This window comes from Aythya marila (genome assembly GCF_965140915.1).
Source record: "Aythya marila genome assembly, chromosome: 2".
Classification (NCBI taxonomy): Eukaryota; Metazoa; Chordata; class Aves; order Anseriformes; family Anatidae; genus Aythya; species Aythya marila.
The window spans coordinates 22,930,474-22,944,364 of record NC_139043.1 but is presented as its reverse complement, the minus strand read 5'-3'; the positions used below and the strand labels follow the sequence as shown (position 1 = coordinate 22,944,364).

Genomic DNA, 13,891 nt, shown 5'->3' with positions numbered 1-13,891 from the left:
AGATAATTTTTCAAGCAGTATGAACAACCAACTTAGAAATATTAATATTTACTCACTTTCACCCCAGATATATTTACACTGACGGTCTCTGGTTTTACATCTTCCCCCAAAACAAATGCCCTAAAAAGAAAGAAAAGATACAGAATAAACTTCAAATAAGCTGCTTTTCAAAAAAGGATGTTTAACTTGCCACCTTTTCTAGTGAGGCAGCTAATGCATGACTCTACTTTCTATTCATTTAAATGCTTAGCTCCAAAATTTGACCAGCACCTCAAGTTCAGGAAAATTGATAGCACTGTCTCAAGTGACTTACAAAGATCTCAAGCCATATTCTATAAAAAGTAATCCATAAAAGCAGTAAGAATGTAAAAGAAATTGAAATTGTATTTACCTGCTTGTTATCACATGAATATCCATCCATTTTATGAATATTGGGAGAACACTATTGAAAGAGAAAATAACTAATAGATCATTCAGACAAGCTTGGAAATGAAGTGTACAACAAATGGCATATGGAAAATTATTTCATTTTCATGTTTTCTTCTGGGCTTACACCAGATTTAATACATTTTTTATATACCTTACTATACAAAACAGTAACATTCATAGTGACTGAAAGACTACCAGGTTGTTTTTGTTTGTGTAGTTGGTTGGTTGATTAGGTTTGGTTTGTGTGTTTTTTTTTCATCTCTATGATATAAGATATAAAAATCACCTGACTGGAGTTTCCTGTGCAGTTCTCTGCAATATCACAGTCATTCACTGCTTCTCGGCACAAAACTCCTTTAGGTTCAAACTGGAAAAAAAGGACAGAAAGTCATTGTCTTGGTTTCTCCATTGCCTTAAATGCAATACTTTCTTTGTGACTTAACTAAAATAAAAAAATAGGAAATTTTCAGGTGCTGACTGAATTGGGAAGATTTTCCTTTCCTCATTTGGGATGTTGCACCACTCAGGCCATAGGCTGTTTGCTGGTGCATCAAGCTCAGGGACAAGCAGGATGAGTGTTGTCCTGGGGCCCATGACCCTGGGACATATCACACTGACACTGCAGTGGCTTTCGGCATTATTCTGACCGGGCCATTCCACCTTTTTGTGATTCTTTCACTTGTTAAACAGAGTTATCTTGACCTTCTTTATGAATTCACTTAAGATCTAGGGATCAAGAACACTATAAAGCTATTCGTATAATCCTTGTGATTATTACAAAGCCCCATTCCTGTTATAGGACAAACTATTCATTCCATTGAATTCCATGTGACTTGACACCAGCTTCTAAGTCACCAGATATTTAACAATGAAAAATGTACCAATGAGCATGTATGTGTTCACAATCTGGTTAAAGACTGCCACTGTAAAGCCTCAAGACCTATAAAAGCAGGAAGACATCCCACTAAGGGCAGCTGCTATGGTCATGGGCATACTACAGAGCCCTTACTTTCCCTGGAAGGTTTCTTAAGCCTGTGCTACCCAGATCATTCTGCAGTTGTGCAACTTTTTGCTGCATCTGCATGCACTGGGGCGTTGTTTGGGACAAGTGCTATCTCTGCAGCTGGTGTGAGCAAGTACATGTCAGTGGAAGAGCAAGACCCTGGTACTTTCTCAACCTTCAGCTTATCTTCTCCCTACCTGTCTGGAAAAATGCAGGCAATAATGTCAGAGATGCTACAAGATGCTGGGATGTGGACTCACCAAGGTTTGCATGCAAGCCCTTTTCACTCTTGTTTTCAGGCAGGGTACAGCAGGGAGAAGATAATGTCGAGTATGGGAACTGCTAGTATAAGGGCTTTTGAGCTGTCCTGCTTAATATCTCCTAGGGACATGTGTTTTACAAAAATCTGCCCTTCTCCTCATTTGCTCACCTTCACCATTCTGTACATAGACAAGCCCTTGTCTCATTTGCAAAGGAAAAAAATATATTTTTTTTTTCCAAGAGTCTTTAGTATGATGCCCATGTGACAAATACTTGAACAAAATTCACCCACACTGGCAATCTGCTATTTTTTTTTGTTACATTAAAAAAAGGAATGCGCTTAGGCAACTGTGATCGGTTCCAGCATTATCTGTGCTTTTTCTTTTTTTAACATTCAGATGAGCACAGTCAAGAATGTGGCCTGCAGTTATTATTAATGTTCCTCCCAAGGAAATGAAACCCTCAAATGATGAGATAAAAATATCACACATAGTACACCATCACCATGCTAACACCATTAATAATAATTAACATTATTATTAAATGAGCATCAACAATTATTTGAAGCCATATTAAGCTGTGCTCCCTCACAGCTAAGATCTGGCTAAATCTGTTTTACTGTTTATTGATGTATCAGGAAGAATATCCTATGGTTTACACAGGGCTTGATTCCCTTTATCTGGTGGGATTTCAGTCAGTGCAAACATAAGGAGACGCAGGCAGACCTAACTGAAATTGAAGTCAGGTGTCTTTTAGATGAATATTTCTGAATGCTTCTGGTAGATTATCTTTTTTTATTTCTTTCCTTCTTTCTTTTTTTTTTTTTTTTAACCACATCCTTTTCTCAGGCTCTTTGTGGTATGATTTTCCCATTCAGCCTCACAGGGACAAATCCAGAGCAATGCATCATGCATTATGGGAGTGACATAAAGACAAAACATGTTTGAACAAAGATGTCTAATGAAATGTCACAGGACTTCCTCAGATCTGAAACTGGAAGGTTTAGATTCTCCTCTGTTTGACCAGAGTCCCTACTGCAAAAAGCCAAATCTAAAAGGCAGAGAACTGCCCCAGAACAAAACAGTTTTCAGACAGTTTTAAAAGGCAAGCTTTCAGAAAAGGAAATACAGCGTCTGAGATAAAAACCACACATGCTGTGATGCCTGCAGTCAGCTGGCTGTGCTGCTGCCTGGAGGCTGCTCTTACCCGACACTTCCGACAGCAAAGCCCATTGCTGCACTGGGAGCCTGCCGTCAGGGTGCACGTGTTGCAGCACTCTCCTCCTTCACTGGCACACTCCTGAGGAACACAGACACTTGTAGCAGAATACACGAGAAAAGCAGATAAGCCCCACACCTCTCGTATTCCATCTTATCTTAGTGTGCTACCCAAACAGATTTTTAACCAGGCTTCTGGGCACCTGGAGGCAGAGGAAAGCATGTACTGTGGGGCATGAAGATGCTGCACAGCTGTTTGCTGTGCAATACAATAAATCATTTTCCTAATTTCACAACATCAGTCATTAAATACTGACATTTGAACACTGACCAGAGACATGTTTCCATCAAGTAATACACTTTATAATTTTTAAGGCCTGATTTTGCATAGGTAGCTATTTCTATTATTCTTTAAAATCGATGTGGTGATAAAATATAAAAGTGCTAATCATGTTGGAAAAGGTGAGAAATTATGAATCCTTTGCTCCAGAACCTTAGTATTGCCTGTCTTCCTCCACTTAACATTAAGAGCAGTCACGGGTATCTCCTGGAGAATCTTGTAGCTAATTTTAAGCACAATGCACTTACCGATATCGACCCACAGTCACACTCTTCTCCATCTTCCACAAAGCCATTGCCACATTCTGGAGGATCCAGAAGCTGCAGGACAAAATCAGAAATCAAAGGGCTTGTCTCTCCTAAGGAAATCAGTGTCACACTTTTTCCATACAACATGTTTTATATGGCTAGAACTACAAATGGCTTGATTGAAACACAGTACCAAACCCAGGGAGAAGCAGATTATAAACAAAACAGATGAAATGTGCAGACCAAACAACACCTAACTCAGCAGTTGTGCAGTTACATGGAGTATTCTGCAATGGAGTGACATTTTCACAGCAGATTCAGTTTAGGCAGAAGCCACAGTCAGAAAGAAAATGTGTGACAGTAAAGCAACATCACATTTTCATTATTGTCACAGAAGTTGTAGTCATTCTGGAATTCAAGTGACGAGGGCTGTGTCAGTTTGAATCCTGCACTATGCCTTCAGAAAGAATAATCATAAAGAATGTCATTTGGGACCACACCACATGGCTCAGAAATGCAGGAAGAGTGAAGAGGCTGGGATTTTTTGTCAGTTCTTGCTACAGTCAGATGCTATTTCCTTCTCTTTTTCCTTTACCACAGTCAGGAACTTGCAGCAGTTTCCCACAACCTTGTGTCTCTGGCAGATAAGAAAGTGTAGCTGGTGAGTCTTCTTCCCTTATTCTCTTTCCCTTCTGTCTCCCCACTAAACTGTACCTTAAAATGTCTAATTCATGGAATCATAGAATATCTGAGTTGGAAGGGACCCAAGAGGATCATCAAGTCCAATTCCTGGGTCCCCAAAGGACGACCCAAAAAAAAGTAGATCAGATCATGTGTCTGAGAACACTGCCTGTCCAATTTGTATACTTGTAGTAGTACTTTCTTTTCCCAGAGGCTAGATTCATTCACTGTACTTTACACAGCACCCATGCTATGCTCTTTTAATGGACACTTATATTCTGTTCTTTCCAGTTTCATTTCCCTTTTCCTAAGATTTCTAAAGGTAATTCTTTGAAAAGAAAATATATTTTTTCCTTTGGGCATAAGAAAACATAATAGTAACTTTTATTGCATAAATGGGAAGGTAAAGAAGTGCATCATGAAGACAGCCTGAAATCACAGTTCTCCAAATTAAACTAGGATCATTCTACAAACCTCTCTGCTTACAAGCCATCTGCACAAGTAGTTCAGTCATGGTGTAGAGTGGCTCTCTCTGGCTGCTGCCTTTCTACCAGTAGCCCACAGGATGGAGCATCACTCCACATACTCTGCCACAAACCAGTTTGTGGCACTGACTGAAAGGTATTATTGGATCCCCCAGCTGAAATGGAAATTCAACTGCAGCATGCAAAGCATGTGTAGAATGTTACATTAAATATAAGCAAGCAATTATCTGTCAGAGTTATTAAGGAGTTGCTAAAACTGCTTGTTTCCTAAATATTTTTCCAGAAAGCTTAACTTCTTCAGTATCTCTAGGTGTGCTGCACAATGCAGACAAGTAGATGACCATAACAGAGGGTTCTGACTTAAAACATAGGGCCAATTTGTTGCAGTATGCAGGTGCAACTAAATATGAAATGAAAGAAAAAAAAATACATAGCTTAACCCCAAAAGTTATTATATAATTCATCTATTCATTTGAAAAAACCTTATGCTCAATCTGCTTTAGGAGTCATTAATGTAATTTTGGGGTTACAGCTGATGTTACAGTGGAGCACTGTCAAACACCGCACCTTGACACATCAGTTTTATCTCGTAATTCTTGAAAAGCAGAAATAAATTGGTGTTTCACCACCCTTGCTAGAAAACAACTATATTTGACAGCCTTGTGAATTAGACAGACATCCTTTGTTAATAAATTCAACACAAACCAAACAACAGTACATAGAAGAGTCTAAATCATCCTGGCTTCCACATCTGACTTTCACATTTTTCTATGTCATTAGAAAAAAATTCAAATGCCACTAATCTAAATTGAGATCAGAATAATTGTATTTTTCAGAGTGACAGATGTGTAAATGAACATAATCTCAAAAGCAAGCCCTAGTAAAACAGCATTACACTATGGAAAATATCCACTCAGCAAAGAAATAAAACCATCAACATCCCTCTCTCTGTCTGTAATGAAATGAGAAAAACCAAACTTCTAAAATGAAGGAACATTTTAAAGAGTGAGAAAACCTTACATCTTATTAATGTATCACAGTGCTTTCTCTCCACTTTTAATATGTTCTTCAAGGAAAAGGAGGCAAAACTTTGAGAAATAAGCAAACACAGCTTATCCAGATGTCATGAATTTTCTTCCTCTCCTTAAAATTTATTGAAAATCTGTGGCTGGCAGAAGATATGCTTTTCCTCAGCCACACCAGGAGGAACATGCTCACACCAGAACTGACTTTCTTTTTTATATTGTGACCATCTTGGCTACCAACTCATTTTCCCACATTGGACTGTTTGCCTTAGCCTCTTTCCTTTGGTTTTTGAAAGACAGCCATTAAACAGAGGATGTTTTATGATGTTTATGTAGAAAAGACTCAAGATCATCATCCTGATTACTGTATGTTTTAACATATGCTTCAGTAAATGGAGCAGGAATATTCTGAAACCCTGCTGCAAATACTCCATTGTAGTAAGTGCTTACATCTTGGCTGGAGTTTCTTTAGCCCTGCTTTGTATTTATTTCTCTGATATATCTCAGCTTATCATTTCATATGAATATAGCTCTTTAGCTGGACAAAGTTCAGACATGAGAAGCAAAGAAAAGGAGAATACTTTCAAGAGATTTTCCCCACTTCTCTTAATTTCCAAGACTCATGCAGAAAGAACTCTGATTTCATCCTTTAAGACAAATTTGGAGGGGACATGTCAGTCATTCAGGAGGTCCTGATGCTTTTGTAGCTCTTTCTTCCTCCCAGCAGCTTCATTGCATCTGTCCCCTGCTTCTCTCCTGCTCTGCCCCTTCCAGCATCAGAAACATTAGGCCAAGTTCTCAAAATCTCTTCTGAAAGCCACTGTAAAAACTTTGCCTTCTTCAAGAAGGAGATGACTAGAACCATTTGTAAACAATGGCAGCTGTAAAGCCACTTGGATGCACAGCTGTGCACACCCTGCTGCAGTGTCTTCATCTTGAGACAAATGTGAAATAAAACCAATCTTACTTCAACTTCCAGAGATTCACAGCCAATGACATACAGTCCAAAGTTAATTAAAATTAAAGATGTGCAAAAATTTACCAAGGCACTTGAAGTCTCAGCTAATAAATTCAGCAGTATGCTGTGTTTGCCGTATCCAGAACAAAATTGCATGAGGGATCAGAGCCTGTGAGAACTCTCTTGGATATGAAACTACTTATTAAAAACAGATTTAAATATAATTTCCTAAACAGTACAGACTAAAATCAGCTAATTTCACTCAGATGTTACCAGGAAGTTTGGAAAGTAAAGACAAAACAAAACCTCAAAATTAACGTGTTTGTTTGTTTGTTTGTTTCCCCAATATTATCACTTTAATTTTTCTTGGTTTCATTTAATACCTTGGTTGGTTTATTGAAAAGGCAGGATCCACCTCCATTATTTAAAAATTCATGATACTCTTCAATATCACACTTGGAGAACTTTCTTGGAAGATAATACCTGAAAAGAAATAAGGTAGCAGCATTATCTTCTATAGTGCTTTTTATAGTATATTTTCTTTCTTCAAAGTAGTTGTAAAGAAATATAATGTTATACATTAGAAAAGGTGCTAAAAATACACTGTTCAGCATCAGAGTGAAGATATTTGCTTGAGATTAGTTTAAAATCTTAAATCATTTTCATAAATGGCAAACATCTTTTAACAACAACACAGAGCTCATGAAAAGTGAGAAGTATAAAAGATTTCCCCAAGTTTTATGCCAAACATCACAAATCCTATTACTCAAGGTGTAGTTCTCACAGACATGGACAGTTCCACTAAAGGGCCTGATCTCAGAAAGACATTTATTTCTTCCTGTACTTACCACAAGAGACTACAACTGCCTTACCCACACAGCGTCCTTTTAAAGATTGCTTATGGTTCATTTCTCTCTTAGATGAAATTGCTCTCTTGGACCACAGATTTTTTTTATAATAGAGTTATACCATTTTAAGACATGTTTCTAATGAACATCAGCTAACATTTCAGCTTCCCTCTCTTGTGCCCCACTGAATGAAATTCATTTGAGCACAGATTGCCAATCTGAGGTGCACTTCAAAGCAATATGAGCCTTAACAGATGCAAAGAATCTTTTTGCATGGATCTTTTCCACAGGGAAAGAGCTCTTTCCAAAGTAACTTAAGTGATCTTTGTATTTAGCCCTTAGTCATGACTTATGCTTCAAACAGATTTTGGAGTCTCAAGGGCTTTCCTGTATCAGCTCATCACTGGATAAAAAAAAAGTAATGTTAGCAGAAATACTACATAAAATAATCCTACATTACCAGGAATGATGGCTTGCAAAACATAATCTCTAGTGTTTAGGACTTAGGTCTAAATACTGAAGAGAATGTGGAATTTAACTTCCTTTAATAATAATCTATATATAAATACGTAGTTTTTTCAAGTGCCTAATTATTTTAAAGGTTTGGACTTCAGATAAAGAATGTAAAGAATGTTAGATGAGGAATCACTTTTTACAAGACCGAAGAATGACTACCACATTGACTTTTTAACATACTAAAAATCAGAACAATCCTACCTACCTTGTTTTTAGTTAAACAAGGTAAAAAAAGGCACAACAGATTCTTCCAAAGAGTTTTCAATTAAATGAGTTTTTTTGTTTGTTTGTTTTTGTTGTTTAAAATTGTTCTGTCCAAAAAGCTATTGTGAAAATTTGCAAGTCAGATTGAAATTTTTTTTAAAAATTGGAGTACTGTTTGGATCTAAAAGTAGACTATACTTTAATTCATATGCATGAAGACAGGTCTGTAATATGAAGAATTAAGGTCTGAACACACACACACACACACACACACTGGAAAGCATCATCAAAATCTCCCCAGTGATATTATGTGTGGGTATAAGCATACCAAACCTCCAATGGCAAAAGCTTTTTTAGTGTTATTACACAAACTAGAGGATAAAAAGTGAAACCTGTAGATGAAAGACTGCAACCGAACCACTAAAAGTGAGACATATTAAAAAATTTGATCCCGGTATTTTACAGATTCGGATGCGTCATTGTTTGTTTCCACAACTCAGCAGCAAATTCACAGAAGAAAAGAAGTGAAACATGGTTCTGCTTCTTTGCAATAATCTGAGTTGGTTGTTGAGCTTCTGTATTCAGTGAGTTAAACCAGTGATCAATACAAACTAATGATCCTCATATCCTCTCATTAACTCATTCATGCATTTCTTTGAAAGTGTCTATTATAAGTATGTTTTACAGGTAATACTTTACTTCCTGCAACATTAATCCACACAAACTAGTCCACTGAAAGACAAAAGGCAAACATTTTCATGCTTTATGTCATTGTATGTAAGACTTGACTTTCCTCTAATGAATGCCTTACCCGGTGTCTCCCATTATGCATCCTGACCACGTGTCCTCACACTTACACTCACCTGACAACAAAAAGGTAAAATTTACATCTTAAGTCTTGTGAGTACAAAATATGTTTCTTATCACAAAAATCACACTGTAATCAACTCACTTGCAGATTTAAATACAAATTGAAAAGAATCAATTGCTCCTTTATGCACGCCTTAACTTAAGTATATCAATGCACAATGACAAGCCTTCTTTCAAAAACAATACATGATTCTGTGCATTCCTAAGCTTTGAAACTAGGTTCTGTTTTTCTTTCCTTCCCTTAAATGAAGTCAGACTAAATTGCAATGTCAGCTTCTGGCCCTTGCAAATCATGAGTCAGCTCTCCTGCCTTCTCCCATGCCATGATATTAGATCCCCAAATGTTCAGAGTTAAAAAAAAAAAAAAAAAAAAAAAAAATCAGTTTAATCTATCTTCTAAGTTTTTAGTTCTCTTCTACACCTATGCTAATGTGAATGAGGAAATTTTAGCTTGAAAAAAAAAACAAACAATAATGCACACAAAAATGGATAACACAGACTGTAAATATGACACAGTACAGATGGATCCAGCAGCTTTTTTCCCTTCCTTCCCTACATGCTCCCAGGCATGCAGAGTGCAGCCCTCTCCTCTGCTTTCAAAACTATCCTTTGTGCCTGCTTCTACGTATATGCTCTGCACATATGTTTTTTTATCCTTCTGTTCCTGCAATTTGCACTACTGTAACACATGAACAACTGTTTGCTGCTCCCATTTTAATAGTACAATTAGAAAGGAAATGAGGCTCTGCCCAACAATTGTGTCTCCTCCTTCCCTACCCAAAAGCTTGGCCTTCTCCTGTGGTCAACCATAAAAAAGGGGAGCCACCTCCACTATTATTTTCACTTTCCCTCTGTCCCAATATCAGGTTAATTATATGCAGCTAGAAGATGAGTACTGAAGATGTAGGTAGCACAGAGCATCTGTCCGATATTTCCAAGTATCTTTATGGGCTTAAGTTGCGCCAGGGGAGTTTTAGATTGGATGTTAGGAAGAACTTCTTTACCAAAAGGGTTGTTAGACATTGGAACAGGCTGCCCAGGGAAGTGGTGGAGTCACCATCCCTGGAAGTCTTTAAAAGACGTTTAGATGTAGAGAGAGCTTAGGGATATGGTTTAGTGGGGACTGTTAGCGTTAGGTCAGAGGTTGGACTCGATGATCTTGAGGTCTCTTCCAACCTAGAAATTCTGTGATTCTGTGATTCTGTGAAAATAAAAATATGCAAACTGCAAAAATATTTGCGTGCAGATGCACCTCTGCATTATGTACTGTCTTTACATAAGTACATATGATCCAATAACTAAGCATTCCAATTCATCATTGAAATAGTTTCAAAACTGTGTTATCATTCTAATCTTCCATTGCTGGCCATGTACCGGGTCTTTGTATCACGTGAAGCAGAGCATGTGAGGTGCTTGAAGGGAGGGGGAAGATCTGAATTAAGGCCATGCAGTCAAACAGGGGTAGCTAAGAAGTTGAATTCTAAGGTTACAGTAGACAAATGGTAGCAGAAGAGTGGTAAATACAGGAGATTTGGGTCATATAGAAGAGGATTTCATTCAAGGCAAATAGTGAAAAAAGCTTTGTTGATGTTGTCAAATACAACCTGCATAACAGGATTGAGGTGGCTTATCATAATCCATAGGTTTAAAAATGTCTGTCTCTCTACCTTTGCATTGTAGGATGGCAAACATTCAGTTTGGGAATGTGACATCAATCTCCATGACATGAATGTTGACAGACATCCTTCAGGATTTATTTTTAATGAAATGAAGATACCAGTGCTACCAGCAATTACGGGCAGGAGGAAATCACAGCATGAGGAAAAAACAATGGTATGTCAGTGTCTCCTCATGTTATTATGTGAAAAATAACAGTATTCCAATATTGAATAGTATATTCATATTCTATTCATAGAATGGTTTGGGTTGGAAGGGACCTTAAAGACTATCCAGTTCCAACTCCCTGCCATGGGCAGGGTTGCTACCCACTAGATCAGGTTGCTCAGGGCCTCATTTAATCTGTTCTTGAACACCCCCAAGGATGGGTCATCCACAGCTTCTCTGGGCAGTGTGAGAAACATTTTTAACATATAAAAGAACACTGTTAAGATTCTCCAAGATTTTCTCTTAAGACGGGGTGAAAAAGCAAACCAACTTACCACTTATTAGTTTTCTTCTGTCTGAGAAAATGCCAATATTTTGGGCCAAGGTTTGTGCCAGGGTAACTGCCATTAAGTCTGTCTTTCCAAACTGAAAGAAATTAGCAAGGTAGGAAGAGTAATCAGATAGGTACAAGTATCTCAGACACAGGTGAAGCTTTGCTCATGTAAAGGCAATGAAAGGTGAAACAAGATGCACAATGGTGTAGTTCTTACTTCAGATCAGCTAGAATATGGACAAGTGAGGAACACCAAACACTGGCTTATGAACAAGTTAAATAAGAGAAAGTCTGCTTGTTTCTTGCCATTGTGTGAATGGCAAGAATATTACAGTGTCAATGACAGAATATTGCAGAATCTGCTGAGAAGTGTACTTGAACCCATATCCAACTTTACTCAAATATCATTCTTCACTTAGATATTCCTTTTATAGAGCTGTACTAAAACTCCACAGCAGCAAAGCAGCAGTAAGATATTTCAAGGAACTGCACTGATAAATTCTGTGCAGATAATTTTCCACCACTTTTTCCTCATACCAATACCCACACCTACCTCATTCACACCTCCGCCTTTAAGCAAGGAGCAGATTCCACCAGTGTGGGCTACACCGCTCCGACTGCTCTGGAATCGACTTCCCCTTTGACAAAAAGAAAAGAAAATGAAGTTTACCCCACTCAGACCGTGAGTTTTGCATCTACCCATCCCAGTATTTACCTTTCTAATTTCCAAATGAGAAACCAACATTTGCAAATGCCAGATGCCACCACTATGCTGCTAACTATCCAAAATCAAAATGGGAAGAACAGATAACCACTCACAAACCTCACATGACAGATCAACCCCTGAAAAGTTCTACTGTCTTCTCTGTTTCTTTCCTCCTCCTTCTCATATTACCTAACATAAGAGAAAATAAGGCAGGTAGGGGACTACTTTCTATCTCACCACCCTTTTGTTCATTGACATATTCCTTCAGCAAGTGACTTCTGAAACCTGCCCTGGCACATGCTACAGGCAGAGCACAAGACATGCCACCATGCCACAATGCACGGAGGCCTGGTAAAAAAGACATGTGTCTAGTTGGGCAATGCAGATGTGGCAAAACTGAAAGGTAGATGTGTCAGTGGCCCCCTGATGCAGAGCTAGGTAGAAACTCCCCAGAACTGCAGCCGACCTCATCCAGGGGACAACTGCACTGTGAGCCTAAATTTAATGATGCCTTTGATACTGACCACATCAGCAAGAATGATTGCCAGAGACAAATGTTACCAGAGACAAAATATCCTCTATACCAGTTCAGCATAGTGATCCAGCCAAGCTGATGCAAATCAGTTTTCTCAGAGGAAAACAGAAAAACACCAAGAAACAGAATGCAATGGGCTCATTGTGCTAAACAGGAACGTTCATTTGTTACCAGTGTGCTGTCAGACTTCTACTCCCAACTCAACCATGTCTTACTCAGGAACACAACTTTAGAATTGGATATTTCAAAGCAGCCTGTGAATGCAATACCTCAAACACCAGTGGAGATAGCGTTATGAACAACTCTGGAATTAGTATTGCATTGCAATTCAGAGTCCAATCACAGGGAGAGATAGGGCCCTCTTTGTTCTAGCTAATCAACTAACATTCATGAGAACACTCCCCTCAAAGACCTTACAAGATCACCAGAAAAGATACATGAAAGATTAGAAAAAAAAAAAAATAATAATCCCATTTTACAGATACAGAACTGAGACACACAGAAACCAAAATCTGCAAGCAGCACTTGCAGATCTTACTAGTTCTTTTCACGTAGGAAGGCAATGACAGCAGCAATTAAGCATGTGTAAAAAAGCCTGAGTGGCTGGATACTGGGGCTGGATATCCTGGCACCCTACTGAAGCCATGTGAAAGTGAGGAGTTTAGGCTAAAATTATTCATAGAGGCTCCTAAACCAGTCCACAGAGAGGGATGAGAACTCAGCAGAGCAATTCACCTGGCCTGTCTCCTGCAGATCAAAAATATCATGAACCTCTCCATTATTTGTGTGGATGTATTTTGCTATATTGATCTTACTACCAAAACAATTTAGAAATTTAGAGAAAATAAAAACCCTCCCAGTTCTTGTAATACTTGTCTCTCTGGAAGACAAACTGTTTTGAGGATCTGAAACACTCACTTCAGTAATCCTGCAGCATGCAGGTCATTCAATGGAAAAAAAAAAAAAAAAAAAAAAAAGCAGGCCATAGTGCTTTTTAAGCAGGAAACCTCATGGGTTTCAAAGCCAATGTTCTGCTTTTAAATAGTCCAACAGGGCTGTCTGTGCTCTACTGCTGAAGAAGCAAACCTACGAGGTGGAACCATGCATCACCTTCTGGGCAGCCGTGTTTGCAGAGTAGGTGATTGCACAGAGCAACCCAGAATTAAGTACAACACATGCAGTTAGAGCTTCGTACATTAAAACTAAAAGGAGAGCAAAACCTCTAGCTGCACTGGCAGGCAGGTTGTGCATTATTTAAACTTCTTCCCACCTCCCCATCAGAAACGTCATTCTCTGAATTATGGCGGATTGCACACACAGCACAAAGGAGATGCATCAGCCACTCAGGATAAGCAGCTCCCAAAAAAGGAAAGAAAAATAAAAATAAGTAAGAAAACATCACAGAAG

At 38.4% G+C, this 13,891-nt stretch overlaps 1 protein-coding gene across 1 annotated transcript in view; it reads right to left on the bottom strand.

Moving 5' to 3' along the window:
• Positions 1-13,891, bottom strand: part of ADAM22 (ADAM metallopeptidase domain 22) — a gene marked incomplete at both ends in the record, with an annotated part of 134,610 nt that overhangs the window by 29,943 nt on the left and 90,776 nt on the right. Inside the window, 9 exons of the mRNA XM_082753211.1 lie at positions 57-120; positions 392-442; positions 716-796; positions 2,900-2,992; positions 3,499-3,570; positions 7,031-7,130; positions 9,027-9,078; positions 11,245-11,335; positions 11,797-11,881. Of these exons, the coding sequence (XP_082609337.1) occupies positions 57-120; positions 392-442; positions 716-796; positions 2,900-2,992; positions 3,499-3,570; positions 7,031-7,130; positions 9,027-9,078; positions 11,245-11,335; positions 11,797-11,881 (689 nt within the window). The remainder of the gene's footprint in view (positions 1-56; positions 121-391; positions 443-715; positions 797-2,899; positions 2,993-3,498; positions 3,571-7,030; positions 7,131-9,026; positions 9,079-11,244; positions 11,336-11,796; positions 11,882-13,891) is intronic.